The following is a 17,139-nucleotide window of genomic DNA, read 5'->3' as shown; positions in this document are numbered from 1 at the left end:
TGATGAAACTTTAGCTAGGCTGACAAAGAAAGAGAGAAGATGCAAATAACTAGAATCAGAAAAAAAAAAACAAAACTGGGGATATTACTACTGGTTGACCTTACAGAGATAAAAAGGATAAGAGAATACCGTGGGCTGGGTGTGGTGGCTCATGCCTGTAATCCCAGCACTTTGTGAGGCCGAGGCAAGTGGATCACAAGGTCAGGAGTTCGAGATCAGCTTGGCCAATATGGTGAAACCCCGTATCTACTAAAAATACAAAAATTAGCTGGGTGTGGTGGTAGGCGCCTGTAGTCCCAGCTACTCAGGAGGCTGAGGCAGGAAAATCACTTGAGCCCAGGAAGTGGACGTCACAGTGAGCCAAGATCATGCCACTACACTTCAGCCTGGGCGACAGAGTGAGAGTCTGTCAAAAAAAAGAAAAAGAAAAAGAAAAAGGAAAAAAAAAAACCCAAAAATTAACACCCAGCCTGGGCAACATGGTGAGACCACGTCTCTACTAAAAATCCAAAAAATTAGCCAGGCATGGTGGTACTTGCGTGTAGTCTTACCTACTTGGGAGGCTGAGGTGGGAGGATTGCCTGAACCCAGGAGGTTGAAGCTGCAGTGAGCCATGACCATGCCACTGCACTCCAGCCTGGGTGACAGAGCAAGACCCTGTCTCAAAAAAATAAAAAGTAAAAAAGAATTAACACCAATCCTTCTCAAATTCTTCCAAAAAAATTGAAGATGAAGGAATTTTTTTTTTTTTTTTTTGGATAGGGAGTCTCACTCTGTCGCCCAGGCTGGAGTGCAGTGGTGCAATCTCGGCTCACTGCAACCTCTACCAGCTATACCACTCTTAGTTAAATATCAAAAGTATTGAAAACACATATTGTATGCCCATGTTTATAGCAGTATTATTCATGATAGCCAAAAAGTGGGATTCTCAACAAAAGACTGGATAAACAAGTATCCAACAACAAATGACTAGATAAACACATACAATGGAATATAAATATTCAACCACAAAAAGGAATGAAATTTTGATTTATGCTGCTACGTGGATGGACTTTGAAAACACTATGCTTAATGAAATAAGGTTGACACAGAAGGATAAATATTATACGATCCCACTTGTATGGAGTACCTAGAATAGTCAAATTTATAGACAGAAAGTAGAATAGAGGTTATTAGGGGCTGTAGGGAGGGGTAGAGGGGTAGTTTTTATTTAATAGGTACAGTTTTTGATGGAGATGATGAAAAATTTTGAGTCAGATAGTGGTGATGATTACAGAATATTGTGATTATATTTAATGCCAATTAATTATACACTTATGAATAGTGTTTAAAATGGTAAATATTATGTTAGGTATATTTTTACCACACATGTACACACAAAAACTCCTAACATTCTTTTTTATTTCATTAGAAAAATCTTTAAGTATTAGTTGTAACTGTCAGGCTCTTAGTGACAAATACAAGATTTCCAAAATTTTTATTTTTGCTTGAAAGCTCAAATTTTATCATTGGAAAAAACAGTTGTTTGCCTTGACATTAAAAACTCATTTTTTTTATCGCTGGGCGCAGTGGCTCACGCCTGTAATTCCAGCACTTTGGGAGGCTGAGGCGGGCAGATCACGAGGTCAAGAGATCGAGACCATCCTGGCCAATATGGTGAAACCCCATCTCTACTAAAAATACAAAAATTAGTTGGGTGTGGTGGCAGGCACCTGTAGTCCCAGCTACTCAGGAGGCTGAGGCAGGAGAATCGCTTGAACCCGGGAGGTGGAGGTTGCAGTGAGCCGAGATGGCATCACTGCACTCCAGCCTGGCAACAGAGCGACACTCTGTCTCAAAAACAAAAAACAAAAAACAAAACTTTTTTTTCGTTTTCAAGGAAATGAGAGATAATAAAGTCTGAGTAACCATAGTTTGTTGGTTGTTCTTTTAGTTAAACATGAAAAAAGTTGCTAGTTTGCCTTATAACTTAATCACACAAGTGCTGTGCTTTAAGAAAACGATTGTAGCTTTTTTTTTTTTGAGATGGAGTTTTGCTCATCACCTAGGCTGGAGTGCAATGGGGTGATCTCTGCTCACTGCAACCTCCGCTGCCCGGGTTCAAGTGAGTTTCCTGCCTCAGCCTCCCGAGTAGCTGGGATTACAGGTACATGCCACCATGTCCAGCTAATTTTTGTATTTTTTATACAGACAGGGTTTCACCATGTTGGCCAGGCTGGTCTCGAACTCCTGACCTCAGGTGATCCACCCGCCTCGGCCTCCCAAAGTGCTGGGATTACAGGTGTGAGCCCACCACACCCAGCCACGTTGTAGTTTAATATGCTGCAAAAATGCTTTGTGCTTTCTTCTCATTTTTAAAAAATTGTAAAAAATGTATAACATGAAATTTACCATCTTAACAGTTCTTAAGTGTACAACTCAGTAGTGTTCAGTATCTTCACATTGTCGTGAAACAGATCTCCAGAACATTTTCATCTTGCAAAACAAGCTTGCATTTCATGTTTGTCACACACAAAAAGATATGTACTCATGAGTGAGATTTTATAAAGTTAATTTTTTGGCTTTATCAAGGATATTTTTAAGTTGAAACTGGAATTGTTTTATTTTTTCTAATTGCAAGTGCATAACAATGAAGAATGCAGTCACAAGTAAGTAAAGTTTGGTGCCACTGCCTCAATTCACATCAGTTTTACACACCATTGCTTCTGTACCTTCAGTAGAAAGGTCAACACAGAGGCAAGGGCCAACAATGTCTTCTTATTGTGAAATCAGTTTTGACTTCGTAGACTTTCTAGAAGGTTCTTAGGAACTTTCCAACAGTCCACAGACCACTTTGAGAACCACTGATTTAGATAAATGTTTTAGGAAGATAACTTCGGTGGCAGGATAGAGAAGGGACACTTGGAAAAACAAAGAGACTGGTTAATTCAAGTGAAAGAAGAGGAAGATCTAAATTTGAATTTAGGTCTAAATTTGAATTTGAGTGCAGATGAGAAGGAAAAGACAGATTTAGGAGACAAATCAAAAGTGGAATTGATTTAGAGAATTGCAGGTTCTGTCTTAACTTTTGATGCCTTTAGAAAAAAAGAAAATTGCAGGTATGTCTTTGAGATAATGAAATTATTGCCCATCTTTGTGCCAGATTTTACCCCTAATCTCCATGTATTCAATTTACATCACTAACCTAAATTATTCAAGATAAATTGAAAGTTTCCACATAATAAAAAACTAATCTAAACTAATAATGATTTGGAGGAGGAATGAGCTATTCAGTTATCTGCTTCTGCTTAAACTATGTTAGCTTGAGAGTTTATGACCATGCTTTTTATCAGCTTCTGAATTTATATATGTGTATTGAACATAAGTAGCACTATATGCGGATCTGTATGTCATTAATTTAGGAGAGTTTTAGGGACTACTGTCTTTTCCACTGCTTAGACCCCCAATAATGAAAAAAAAGTACAAATTGGTTCATATACTTGGTTCTTGATTTTTCATTTTGAAGGCTTTTTTCCCCTTCCTCAAACAGCACTTCAAATGCTTCACCTTCAGAAGGCGCACCACTAGCAGGAAGTTATGGATGTACTCCTCGTTCATTCCCAAAGTTCCAGCATCCTTCTCATGAACTTTTGAAGGAAAATGGGTTTACCCAACAAGTGTACCACAAGTATCGTCGAAGATGCCTAAGTGGTAAGATGCTTGTCCTTTATCTATCTAATATATTTAAAATTAAAATATAATTCTAAAAAATTTAAATGTTGTCATTTAATATCAGGTTAAGATATTCTTTTATTGTTAGACTATAAATAGTTTTACTTTAAGTAAACATGTTTACATATATTCTTTATTCATGTACTTTATAACTTAGACACATTAGGAAATAAAAATTAATATACTCGGCCGAGCATGGTGGCTCATGCCAGTAATCTCAGCACTTTGGGAGGCCGAGGCATGCAGATCACTTGAGGTCAGGAGTATGAGACCAGCCTGGCCAACATAGTGAAACTCCATCTCTACTAAAAATACAAAAGTTATCTGGGTGTGATGGCAGGTGCCTGTAATCCCAGCTACCCAGGAGATTGAGGCAGGAGAATTGCTGGGACCTGGGAGGCAGAGGTTGCAGTGAGCCAAAATCGCGCCATTGCACTCCAGCCTGGGCGACAGAGTGAGACTCTGTCTCAAAAAAAGAAAAAAAATTTAATATACTCTTCTTGTTGCTATTGAGAGATATTTATTATTTAAGCAGTGAGTCAAAAAATGGGTTAGAATTTGTCAGCTATTTCAGCAGTCCTCAATCTTTTTGGCACCAGGGACCTGTTTCATGGAAGACAATTTTTCCATGGGGGATGGTTTTGGATAAAACTGTTCCACCTCAGATCATCAGGCATTAGATTCTCTTAAGGAGTGTCCAGTCTAGATCCCTCACATGTGCAGTTCACAGTAGGGTACCAGTCTGTGGCCTGGGGGTTGGAGATCCCCACTCTATTTAGAAGAAACCTAAATACATTTTGAGGATTAATATGGTTGAGCTTTCTTCATTTTATATATAACATCTGCTGTCTTGTCTTTAAAAAGTATGTTTAATTAAATAATATTTTATTTAACTTTTTTCAGAGAGAAAACGCTTGGGAATTGGTCAGTCCCAAGAAATGAATACGCTCTTTCGTTTCTGGTCCTTTTTCCTCAGAGATCACTTCAATAAAAAAATGTATGAGGAATTTAGACAACTTGCTTGGGAAGATGCAAAAGGAAATTACAGGTCAGATATTTTCTTTTACACTTCGAGGGAGTTTTATTATTTTCTTTTTCTTTTTTTCTTTACCCAGGTAGATCCGATAGAGGGAGTTTTTAGAAAATAATTTTAAAAACTAGTACTGAAGTAGCCTGATTTTGAACTGTGAAAGTAGCACAATATAACTAGAGGGAGAGCTGTATTAGTTTTCTATTTCTGCATTGCAAATTACCCCAAAACTCTATAGGTTAAAACAATAAACATTTGTTAGTTCACAGCTTCAAAGAGTTGAGACTCCAGGAACTGCTTAGCTGGGTGGTTCTGGCTTATGGTTTCTCATGAGCTTGCAGCCAAGATGTTGAAGTGGGCTGTGGTCTCTGAAGACTTGGCCTGGGCTGGAGGATCTTTTTCAAGCTCATTCACATGGCTGTTGGCAGGAGGCTTCAGTTCTTTGCCACATTGACCTTCCCTAGGGCATTTTGCAATATGGTTTCACCCTGAATGAGTAGAGCTTCCAAAATGGAAGCCTCAGTATTTTATACAACCTGCACTTGGAAGTGGCATACCATTATTTCTGCCATATTGCATTGTCCATACAGACCAGCCCTGGCACAGTATAGGAGGGTACTACACAAGGTTGTTAATACCAAGAGATGGGATCATGAGGAACCATCTTAGAGGCTGGCAGAAGGGCTGAATGAAATTACAAAACTTTTCTCTCCCATGCTCCCACCATTACAGACTTCCCTTGCATGTACATATACATACCCCAACTGATATGTGCTTAGAGCCAACCCAGTTCTTAAGATTCTTTGAGAAAAGAAAAAGCAAGGCCTCTCACAATATGTCCTTTGACTCACCTTGTCTAATTTTTTCCCCGCTAGTCCTCTAGTACTCTGGGCAACAGTGGTACTGAACTACATATTCTTCAAATGAACCAAGCTCTCTAGCCTCTGGACATCTGTGCATGTTCTTAACTTTGCTTCTACTTCTCTTCATCCTCCCTGTGCTTTTCTAAACCTATTCTTTTTGTCCCAGCTTAGACCTTGCTTCCTTCAGAAATGTTCACGGAAAGTCTTGAGAGTGCCTGTAGGGCTGAGTGAGGGCAGACCAAGAGGGTAAGAAGGATCATGGCGTGGACTCATGAAGGCTCTTTATTCATGGGGAAAAGGAGAAAGGAACAAGAGATGGAGAGAAGGGAAAAAGATGATTTTTCATTCAATCATATTTACCTAAACTTACCCTTCTTTAAGTTCTGAAAATGGATTCCTCTTGTAAATATCAAATAAGAATATATTGTTTACCAGATATTGTGATCTTTGAGAAGAATACAAGGTGCTACAAATACATTTTTCTGATTAAAAACACAAAAATTTCTTTGCTGCGTTGACTTACGTATAATAAACAAAGCCCGTTTAATTTTTATCTGTTATCTATATCAGGAACAGCAGATCCATGGCAGGTATTTTTCTATTTCTTTTTCCTCTGTCTATTACTGATATCGCTGATCAATCCCAGTTATGTTTTATGTTCTTTCTTACCCCACTTTTAAGATTTATACTCTTCCTTATGACTTTAATAGCTATTGCCAGTTTACCAGAGTTGGCATAAAAGGCAAAATTTGCCATTCCAAATCTCATTGTTCTTATTCAAACTGTGGTTTGCTACCTATTCGTCAATTGTAAAATCAATTTAGTGGTTCTAACGTGCTTTAAAAAATACAGTAGAAAATACCAGACTGCACTGAGCATAGTAATTCATACATATGAATTTAATTCATACCCATTTACATACAAATTTAAGAACTGTTTTGCAAAACATATATCTTTTTATGTACACACATATAGAGAAGTGCATATTGATTTAGTTATAAGGTAAAATATTTTTCATAGTATTGGACCTAGTCAGAAAAGTTTGAAAGCCATTGTTTTAATTTATCTCAGACTATTTTGCTATTTATGCAATTTCTGTTTGTTCCTTAAGACTTTCTAATAACTTCTCTGATTCCATTTCCACCCAAGTCTAGGTTGGGAGTTCCTCTTCTGTGTTCCTATACACACAACTCTGTGTATGTTTCTAATACCTTTGTAATACAGTTTCCTACCTTTGGTTCTGTTTCTGCAGTATTTATTAGCAGACTGTATTAGCTACTTCTAGACACTAGACTGTATTAGCTACTTCTTAGGAAGTAGTGGTTAAGCACCTGAAGTCCTTGAAATCAGGACTATGTTTGAGTCCCAGCCATTAATTTACTGTGGCCTTGGCAGATCATAATCCCACCAGGCTTTAGGTTCTTTATAAAAAGTAGGTTAAGCCAGGCATGGTGGCTCACACCTGTAATCCCTGTACTTTGGGAGGCCGAGGCAGGCAAATCACTGAGGCCAGGAGTTCGAGACTAGCCTGGCCAACATGGCAAAACCCCATCTCTTCTAAAAATTAGCTTGGTGTGGTGGCCTGCGCTTATAGCTGCTTGGGAGGCTGAAACATGAGAACTGCTTGAGCCTGGGAGGAGGAGGTTGCAGTGAGCCAAGGTTGCACTACTGCACTTCAGTCTGGGCGACAGAATAAGACTCTGTCTCAACAGAAAAAAGGTTAAATTATGATAGATACTCTCTCATGGGGTTATTGTGAAGATTACACAAAGCATTTAAAGGGCTTAACACATTAACTTATGTATAGTAAATGCTTGATAAATGATTCCCTCTCTCCCTCCCTGCTTCCCTCCCTCTTTACTTTTTCCTCCCTCCCTCCCTCACTCCCTCCCTCCCTTCCTCCCTCCCTTCCTTCCTTTCTTTGTTTTTTTGAGACAAAGTCACACTGCTGCCTAGGCTGGAGTGCAGTGTCAGGACCTCGGCTCACTGCAACCTCTGCCTCCTGGGTTCAAGCAATTCTTCTGCCTTAGTCTCGCAAGTAGCGGGCATCACAGGTGCCCACCACCACACCCGGCTAATTTTTGTATTTTTAGTAGAAATGGGGTTTTACCATATTGGCCAGGCTGGTCTTGAACACCTGACCTCAAGTGATCCACCCACCTTGGCCTCCCAAAGTGCTAGGATTACAGGCATGAGCCACTGTGGCCGGCCAGATGATTATTGTTATTAGGGAATTGTTACTAATTCTGTCCATTGGTTGAAAGTAGTAATAATGTGATTTCAGGAAGGAGGGAGAGAGCTAACATCGCTTGCATCTCTTCAATGTGCTAGCTCTGGTCTAGAGGGTTTACAAATATCTATTTTTGAAAAATAGGATCTAATTGACTCAATTTTCAGTGATATAATTACAAGCCCATGATTCAAATATAGTTCTTTCTGGTTCTAAGCCTCTAGGTTTTCCACTCCTCTGAGCTGTCTTGCAGTAAGTGGTAAATGAGTAAATGACAACTGAGAAGGCTGATCATTTGCCTCGGTCCTTCACTCCAGCAGTTATGCTGCATATTTGGGTTGTGTTATTAATGTCATACTTTTGGTATTTGGAATAGTTTGCTAAGAAATAAGAGTAAAAATCCAAATATTGCCTATTCAATATAAATGTTGTATTGTTATCCTTTATCAATAATCTTAAGAATTTCTATATTTCTCTAAAATATGATTTACTTGATAAAAGCCAAAAACTTACTTCTCCAGAAATAAAGAGAGATACTGAGGCTTCACCTCAAAGATTCTGATTTTGGGTACAAAAAAAAAATGGTTGGAAAGAATGAACAAGACCTACTATTTGATAGCATAATAGGGTGACTATAGTCAATGGTAGCTTAATTGTACACTTTTAAATGGTTTAAAGAGGCTGGGAGTGGTGGCTCACGCCTGTAATCCCAGCACTTTGGGAGGCCACGGTAGGTGGATCACATGACATCAGGAGTTCAAGACCAGCCTGGCCAACATGGTGAAACCCCATCTCTACTAAAAGTACAAAAATTAGCCAGACGTGGTGGCAGGCGCCTGTAATCCCAGCTACTTGGGAGGCTGAGGCAGGAGAATCACTTGAACCCAGGAGGTGGAGGTTGCAGTGAGCTGAGATTGTGCCACTGCACTCCATCCTGGGCAACAAGAGTAAAACTCTGTCTCCAAAAATAAAATAAAATAAAATAAAATTAAAAAATAAATAAAATGGCTTAAAGAGTGTAATTGAATTGTTTGTAACTCAAAGGATAAATGCTTGAGGGGATGGATACTCCATTCCCCATGATGTGCTTATCTCACATTGCATGCCTGTATCAAAACATGTCATGTGCCCCATAAATATAAGCACCCACTGTGTACCCACAAAAATTTTAAAAATTAAAAAAAAAGATCCCGATTCCATTGGTTTGGAGCAGAGCCTGGGCATCAGTATTTTTTAAAAGCTCCCTAGATGATTATAATAAGTAGCTAAGATTGAGAACAACTGATGTTGGTATAATATGATCCCATAAGAGGAACATCAAAGCAAGTTTGTCATTCTGAACTGTGGTTCCTTTAGTCTTTGATCTCCTTAGACTTCAGTCATGCAAGCTCAACCAGTAGCATCACTTAAGGCTATGGGAGTCAAGGGCTCAGGTTAGTGTATAAGTGTGTAGTTGGCAGTCCTGCATTTCTCTTGTTGGCTTGCCAGACCATCACTCTTCGTCTTGTAAATAAGCTGGTTACAAAAGAGACACACAATCCATACCCTGCTTCCTGTGACTGACAGCCAGTTAACATTATGTTAGCAGAACGAAGAGGTTGTAACCTTTCTGTTGAGGTACCCAGAATGACTTAGGATTCTAACTTAAGAGTGTTTTAATTGTGGTATCTTTTAGTTGAGTCAGCTAGACAAGGTCTTTTTGCTGCCATCTTACAGCCTTGTTTCACTCTCATGGGTTCTGCTCATCACCTGTGGTTGAAGGTTGAGCCTATATAGTTTGCTGATCTACTGAGCAGAACTCCTAGATTCTCTAGATAGTTACAGACAGAAACAAGGAAATTTGTTTTCTCATTTACGTAGTGATTATAGCTCTATTAGCAATATATCTACTATTAATTGTACTTTATAATGAAAGCAGGGAGGCTCTCTTAACCATTTAATTATGTTTGTACCATTATAGTTGAATGGGATAACCACACCTGGGATCTAGGGCACAGCCGTATGGTCTTTATCTTCCTAGAGTAAAGCTTACATTCAAGAGTATTTATTTAATACTGTGTACAAACACACCATTATAAATTTTAGTTTGGGGAAAATCTAACACGTCCCCAATTTATCACTAAATCTTTTGGCCAGTTCTTCAGAAATACCAGGGAGAGATATTGTATGCATCTAAAGAGGTCATACTGAACTGTCCAAGGGCTGTCTCTCATGCAGCAGGTTCTCAGTATACCTTCATGATGTGCTATGGCTGAGTCAACAAAAATAGCAAAGCCAGCTATGGATTACTAACTACCAGTTCAGTTAAAAATCTGCATACCTGCTGGGCGAAGTGACTCACACCTGTAATCCCAGCACTTTGGGAGGCCGAGGCAGATGGATCACCTGAGGTCAGGAGTTTTGAGACCAGCTTGACCAACATGGTGAAACCCCGTCTCTACTAAAAATAAAAAAAATTAGCCGGGCGTGGTGGTGGGCACCTGTAATCCCAGCTACTCAGGAGGCTGAGGCAGGAGAATAGCTTGAACCAGGGAGGCGGAGGTTGCAGTGAGCCGAGGTCGCACCATTGCACTCCAGCTTGAGCAACAAGAGCGAGACTGTCTCAAAAAAAATTTAAAAATCTGAATGCTAAAATTTTATTTTTTGTTTAGGATTATTTGTGCCATGTTTGCTTATATTGATGTTACTAACTATAGAGATATTGTATTTTATTATAAACTTTCTATTTTCTCTTTATAGGTATGGGTTAGAATGTCTGTTCAGGTTTTATAGTTACGGACTGGAAAAAAAATTCAGGCGAGAAATTTTTCAGGATTTCCAAGAAGAAACCAAAAAAGACTACGAATCTGGTAACAATAACATCAGAAAACTTGTGCTCTAATTGGAAATTGTAAACCTGAGTCTGTCAGTAAATAGGGAGGGAGTTCATAGTTTTTTTCTTCAGGGCAAACCATTTAAGATCTTCATGCTATTATTGTGTTTCATGATGAAGGATGGGGCACCAGGTAGTAAGAAGGCCCTTCCTGGGAGGTGTTGGAAAGTAACTACCCTCAAGTCTTTCTTTTATGGAGGTATATTTTGTCATTATCCCTTTGACAAACATGGCTACTCACTGATGTTCCATTACATGAAAATTCTATGCAACATCAGCAGGTAAGCTTGGAAAGGCAGAAATAGCACAGTGCTTGAGTGCAGGCTGTGGGCCAGACTGCTAGGTCCAAATTCCCTTTCCACTATTTAGAAGCTATGTGACTGTGGGTAAATTGCCTACCCTTGCTAGCCTCAGTTTTCTCATCTGTAACATATATGAGAACACCCATGTTTTGGGTTGTGTATGGTTCAAATTAGTTTGATGCATAATAAAGCACTTAATACTTGTTACATAGCAAATGCTCAATAAATATTAGCTGCCATTATTGGTTAATTCATTACATGTCTTATTCCCAAGATCTAGAGTAAGCATATATTGGAAGATAAATTGTTTATTGCCGATAGGATTATATTTAATGTGAATAATTTTTAAAATTTCATATAATTTATAATGTATGTTCTTCTTTGTTATTAGGTCAGCTGTATGGACTAGAAAAGTTTTGGGCTTATTTGAAATATTCTCAATCTAAGACACAGTCTATTGACCCAAAACTTCAGGAATACCTCTGTAGTTTTAAGAGGTTAGAAGACTTCCGTGTTGATGTAAGTTTTAAGTCATTTCCTCTATTCTTTTTATTATCCATATGTTTCAGTCTCTTATCAGTGACTTTTTAAGCTTTAATTTTGTAATTTTTATTTTTTAACTTTTTAGTTTTAAATTAAACTTTGAAATAGATATAAAAATAGTTCAGAGAATTCCCATATACTCTGTTCACTCAGATTTTGCAAATGTTAGCATCTTGTATTACCACAGTGCAATTGTTAATTCAATTTAATTTTCATATGCTGCTATAATTAAACATTTTCTAGATTTATTAATTTTTATCTGATATGCTAATTTGTCACTAGTAATGTGAAAACTTTTCACTTTTTAATGATCTTTTATCTATGTAATTTCTGTAACATGTGCTGATATGGATTTAGGGTACCTGCATAATAAAATTAAAGAGAGAATGTTGTGTGCATGTGTGCAAGCGCAAGAGTGGTGTCTTTTAGTTGAGTCAGCTAGACAAGGTCTTTTTGCTGCCATCTTATGACAATGTCCACTCTCATGGGTTCTTCTCATCACCTTTGGTTGAAGGTTGAACTTATATAGGCTTTATCAATCTGATTTCAAGAGGAAAAGAAAAGCATTAAAAAATGTCATGAATGTAAGAAGATAAAGGAAAAGGAGGAAGAAGATAAATAAAAAATAAAGGAAAAAGGCTGGGCGTGGTGGCTCACACCTGTAATTCCAGCACTTTGGGAGGCCGAGGCAGGTGGATCACTTGATGCCAGGAGTTCAAGACCAGCTGGTCAACATGGCAAAACTCTGTCTCTACTAAAAATACAAAAATTAGCTGGGTGTGATGGTGCACGTGTGTAATCCCTGCTACTCAGGGGGCTGAGGTGCAAGAATTGCTTGAACCTGGGAGGTGGAGGTTGCAGGAGATTGTGCCACTGCACTCCAGCCTAGGCAACAGAATGAGAATCTGTCTTAAAAAAAAAAAAAAAAAAGAAAGGAAGAAGAAAAATTTTAAATTTAAAAATAGGAAAGTAAAAGGAAGGCTAGGTTCATCATCTCTGCTTTGTGTTGTAATTTGTCTTGTGGTTTTGTGTAAATGGACTTGATGACCCACGGATAGGGTTAATAAAAGTGCCTGTCTCTGGAATTAAGAGCTATTTTTCTAGAGTGGCCTAGCCAGTTCTGTCACAAAGACATCCTTGCTCTATATTTCAGACTCTTGCCCCATCTGAACATAAGCTAAGAATTCAGGCCTCCTTTAAGTACAACAGAAGTTTGGATGAGAAGGTTACTATCTTAATTTAGCTCCACATAAAAATACTAGTTCATTGGTGTCCAGTTCTGGGCTCCCAAATCTTGGTAACTGGAAAGGCCTAAAAAGCTGACTTTTTTTTGAATGCAGGATGCCTTTTCACTGGGTACTTAAACGTTTGAAGATGTTTAAATTTGGTATCATCAATAATATTCTCCAGTCTCCTTATCACAGGAATTCTAGATAAACCTTCAAATTTGCTAACGATAATTTAACTTGGCATCTCTTTTATTCCCCTACTGCTTTCCTTTATCTGTTATTTAAACATTTTCACTTAAGCAAGCCTGGAATAGGAGTTTAGGATTGAGAAAGAGACTGAAGGTACAAATCCTTTACAATTGACGAAATTGAATAAAGAAGGCAAATAGCCTCGCTGAAACATTTTCTTGGAGCCATGGAACCCAGCCTTATACCTATGCCCGGTCAGATCGCTCAGGCCCTAAAACATGAGAGAAGCTTAATAAACATATGTTGAGGCCAGGCGTGGTGGCTCACGCCTGTAATCTCAGCACTTTGGGAGGCCAAGGTGGGTGGATCGCCTGAGCTCAGCAGTTTGAGACCACCCAGGGCAACATGGTGAAACCCCGTCTCTACTAAAAACACAGAAAAATTAACCGGGTGTGGTGGCTTGCGCCTCTAGTCCCAGCTTCTTGGGAGGCTGAGGCAGGAGAATCGCTTGAGCCCCAAAGGCAAAGGTTCCAGTGAGTCAAGATCGCGCCACTGCACATCAGCTTGGGCTACAGAGTGAGACTGTGTCTCAAAACAAAAACAAAACAAAAACAAAAACAAAAAACAAAAAAACACTCGGGCTACAGAGTGAGACTCCGTCTCAGAAACAAAAAACAAAAACAAAAACCACAAACATATGTTGAGTAAAAGAATGAGCAAATACTAGTAGGCTGATTTAGTTAGGAAGGAAATTTAAGTTTAGTACCTTAAGTTGCTGTTAAGTTTTTGTTATACTAATAAAATCTGTGAGGCGGCAGAATGGCGTGAACCCGGGAGGCAGAACTTGCAGTGAGCCAAGATCGCGCCACTGCACTCCAGCCTGGGCGACAGAGCGAGACTCCGTCAGAAAAAAAAAAAAAAAAAATTCTGCTGAAGTGTCCATTTAACTTACTTTTTTGGGGAAAAGTCTAGCCTTAGATTCTCAAGGGAGGAAAAACAGTAAAATTGTCAACGGTGTTGTCTTTCATCATTTGCAGCCCCCTATTAGTGAGGAATTTGGAAGAAAAAGACATTCCTCTACTTCTGGTGAGGAGAGTAATCGTCATAGACTTCCACCTAATTCCTCTACAAAGCCACCAAATGCTGCTAAACCTACATCTACCAGTGAGCGTCAGGTACCAATAAACTCTCCCAGAAGGAATACTTCAACGGAGTCCAGTGACAATTCACATTAAACAGTGCTGCCTGTGTCCTGTGGTCTCAAGAAATGGTGAAATGCCTGAGAAATAGACTCTTACGAAAGTTCTTTGTCCTTGAAGTCAACATTTACATCAGTATTTATTTGGGGAAAATCTTCTGGTGTTTAATTGTGATAATCAGAAAGAAGAAAAAGAAAGAAAAGTGGTAGCGTTTTTTCTAACAAGATAAATTCTAAAAATGTTTTCCCTGATTTCACAAACAAGGATAGTCTTGGTGACCTTTTGTAGAGATCCTCTAGTAATGTATTTTGATCTCAGATTTCTTTTTCAAAGCCATGGTTTTACAAAAACAGCATTCCTTAAATATATTTAAAAAACAATACAAGGAATGCCTAACATTTCAGCTCATACTTCTTAAAGAAGATATAGTATGTTGTATTATTCTCTTCTATAGAGCTTTCTTAAAGAATCCACAATCCAATTACCCCACTGTCAATTCATATTTGAACTTACCAAAAACAAAGGAGGATTACGTATATATTTTTTAAATTCAAAAAAGAATATGAAATTATACATTTAGTATTCCTTCGAGACATATAGTTTAAAGAAAACTTTTTTTAAAACAAAAGTGGGAATAGATAGTAAGATTGTAGTTACAATGAGTATATGCACTTTTGATGCTAGGTTTTGCTTTTCTCCCCCCAGTCATATCTCATGATTTCCATAGTAGTTGTATTGGTGTGGAGTTTTCTGAATTGGCATAAGCTGATTACATATTAGAGGTTTATTTTTATGATTCTATATAAACGTGCACAAGTAATTTAAAACCTGCATTGGGATTGGTTGGAATATTGTCCTAAATTAATTAAATCTTGCACTGTTTTGAATGCATCTGCTATTTATACATCTGCAAGTGGGTATGTCGTAAGGAGTCAGATTATCTTTAATTTAAAATGAATACTTAGTTTTACCTTTTTATTTTTTGTTTAATTTTGTTTTGTTTTTATAAGTGTTTTCAAGAGTTATAGCAAATTGATTTCTAATTTTTATTGCTATTACAACTGATGTAAATGATAGTTTCAGTTTTTGTGAGATTTAAAAAAAGCACTTATTCTGAATTTTTTGAATTGATTTTTAATTATTTTTATTTAGAATATAGTTGAAAAGCTGTAATATTCAGTTTTGCTAGTAAAAGACCATTTTTTTGTGTGAATGAAGTTTCAATTATAAACTTACATCCACTTTATTGAGCACTACATAATTTACAGATATTTTGTTGTATTGGCAAAAGCAAGTGGTTTCCATATGCTAAATTAATTGTATTTTCTTTTTGAGCAGATTGGATGTCTTGTTCTTATAAATTATAATATTGAAATACATATAATCTTTGGATGGATGGGCTGTTAATTTGTAAATAGGTTTTCATTAAGTTATTTCTCATGATAAGTAATAGTCAGCAGTTTTATAATTATTATTTGGAGGGTCATTTTGATGCTTTAAATTGCAGAAATAGTCAAATTTGAATATTCAGAAAATAAATTTATTTAGATATATTGTAAATAGGGTGCAAAACAAGCGATGGGTTAGAATAATAGATCTTCAAGTCTTTTCTTAAATGGGGTATATAATTCCAGCTTTTCAGTGAGAAATTTCCAAACCGTGCTTATTAGCTTTAAATGGTCTCTTGAAATGATCATAAATTTTTCTCAGTATCCTTTTTGTGTTGAACACATACATCTGAAACCTGTATTTAACCAGATATTTCTACTCAACTGAATATACAAGTGTAAATTTGATTGGAAAATTGTATATTATAAATGAAAATATAATAATCAAGAGTTTTGTGGTTTGTATTAGTAGTTTTATCATATTTTTATTATAAAAGTAATACATGTACATTAGGAAATTTAGAAAAGCACAAAGAAGAAGATAAAGTACTTGTTATAAAAAGAAGAAAAACCAAAATTGGTGTCAGGCTATATATAGTGTTATAACCTGCATTTTTCACTTAATGGAGTTGAACATCTTCTGATGTCATTAATATTTCTCATTATTATTTTTTTTAATTGTAGAGATGGGGCTTCACCATGTTGACCAGGCTGATCTTGAACTCCTGGTCTCAAGTGATCCACCTTCCTCGGCCTCCTAAAGTGCCTGAATTACAGGCATGATGAGCCACCGTGCCCAGCCAGTGATGTCATTAATATTTCTATTTCATGGCTTTTACTAGTTACATAGTATTCCAGTATGTGAATATGCCAAGTTTACTTAGCCAACTGCTGACTGTTGATCTTTGGCTGTGGCTAGGTTTTGGCTGTTACAAACAACAATTAATAGGCCGGGCATGGTGGCTCATGCCTGTAATCCCAGCACTTTGGGAGGCTGCGGCGAGTGGATCACTTGAGATCAGGAGTGTGAGACCAGCCTGGCCAACATGATGAAGCTCCATCTCTACTAAAAATACAAAAAACTAGCTGGGCGTGGTGGTGCATGTCTGTAATCCCAGTTACTGGGGAGGCTGAGACAGGAGAATCGCTTGAACCCAAGAGGCAGAGAGGTTGCAATGAGCCGAGTACGTGCCACTGCACTCCAGCCTGGGCGACAGAGTGAGACTCCATCTCAAAAAAAGAAAAAACAAAAAACAAACAAACAACAATGAATAGTATCCTTACAGATAAATCTTTGTGTATAAAAGAGTTACTGTCAAGAACTCCTAGAAGCTGGAATTCTAAGTAAAAACGTGTCTCCATTTAAGACCCTCTAGGAAGGTTGTGCAGTTTACATTTTTATCAACAACGTCTGCTTCCCTACATCCTTATCAACACCAATTATGATAAATCTTTCTCTTTAGACTGATAAGCAAAAAATCATTTAAATCTCTCTTTTTTTTTTTTTTTGAGATGGAGCTTTGCTCTTGTTGCCCAGGCTGGAGTGCAATGACACGATCTCGGCTCACTGCAACCTCTGCCTT

General features: G+C 37.7%; 1 protein-coding gene across 4 annotated transcripts in view; it reads left to right on the top strand.

Moving 5' to 3' along the window:
• The window catches only part of LARP1B (La ribonucleoprotein 1B), a 147,387-nt gene extending 131,387 nt beyond the window's left edge, over positions 1-16,000 (top strand). For 3 of the 4 annotated variants that reach the window (XM_030815713.1, XM_030815712.1, XM_030815714.1), the window contains 5 exons: positions 3,530-3,690; positions 4,615-4,759; positions 10,574-10,683; positions 11,400-11,527; positions 14,007-15,286. In XM_030815713.1, coding sequence (XP_030671573.1) covers positions 3,530-3,690; positions 4,615-4,759; positions 10,574-10,683; positions 11,400-11,527; positions 14,007-14,204 — 742 coding nt within the window. In that variant the 3' untranslated portion in view covers positions 14,205-15,286. Of the gene's footprint in view, positions 1-3,529; positions 3,691-4,614; positions 4,760-10,573; positions 10,684-11,399; positions 11,528-14,006 lie in introns of all 4 variants that reach the window. The other variant, XM_030815711.1, reaches the window with a different exon arrangement.
• Positions 16,001-17,139: the final 1,139 nt, after the last annotated feature.

The sequence above is a fragment of the Nomascus leucogenys genome, chromosome 7b (genome assembly GCF_006542625.1).
Source record: "Nomascus leucogenys isolate Asia chromosome 7b, Asia_NLE_v1, whole genome shotgun sequence".
In the NCBI taxonomy this organism is placed as follows: Eukaryota; Metazoa; Chordata; class Mammalia; order Primates; family Hylobatidae; genus Nomascus; species Nomascus leucogenys.
Note: the sequence above shows the minus strand (reverse complement) of the source record. Positions and strands in the feature narration are given on the sequence as shown.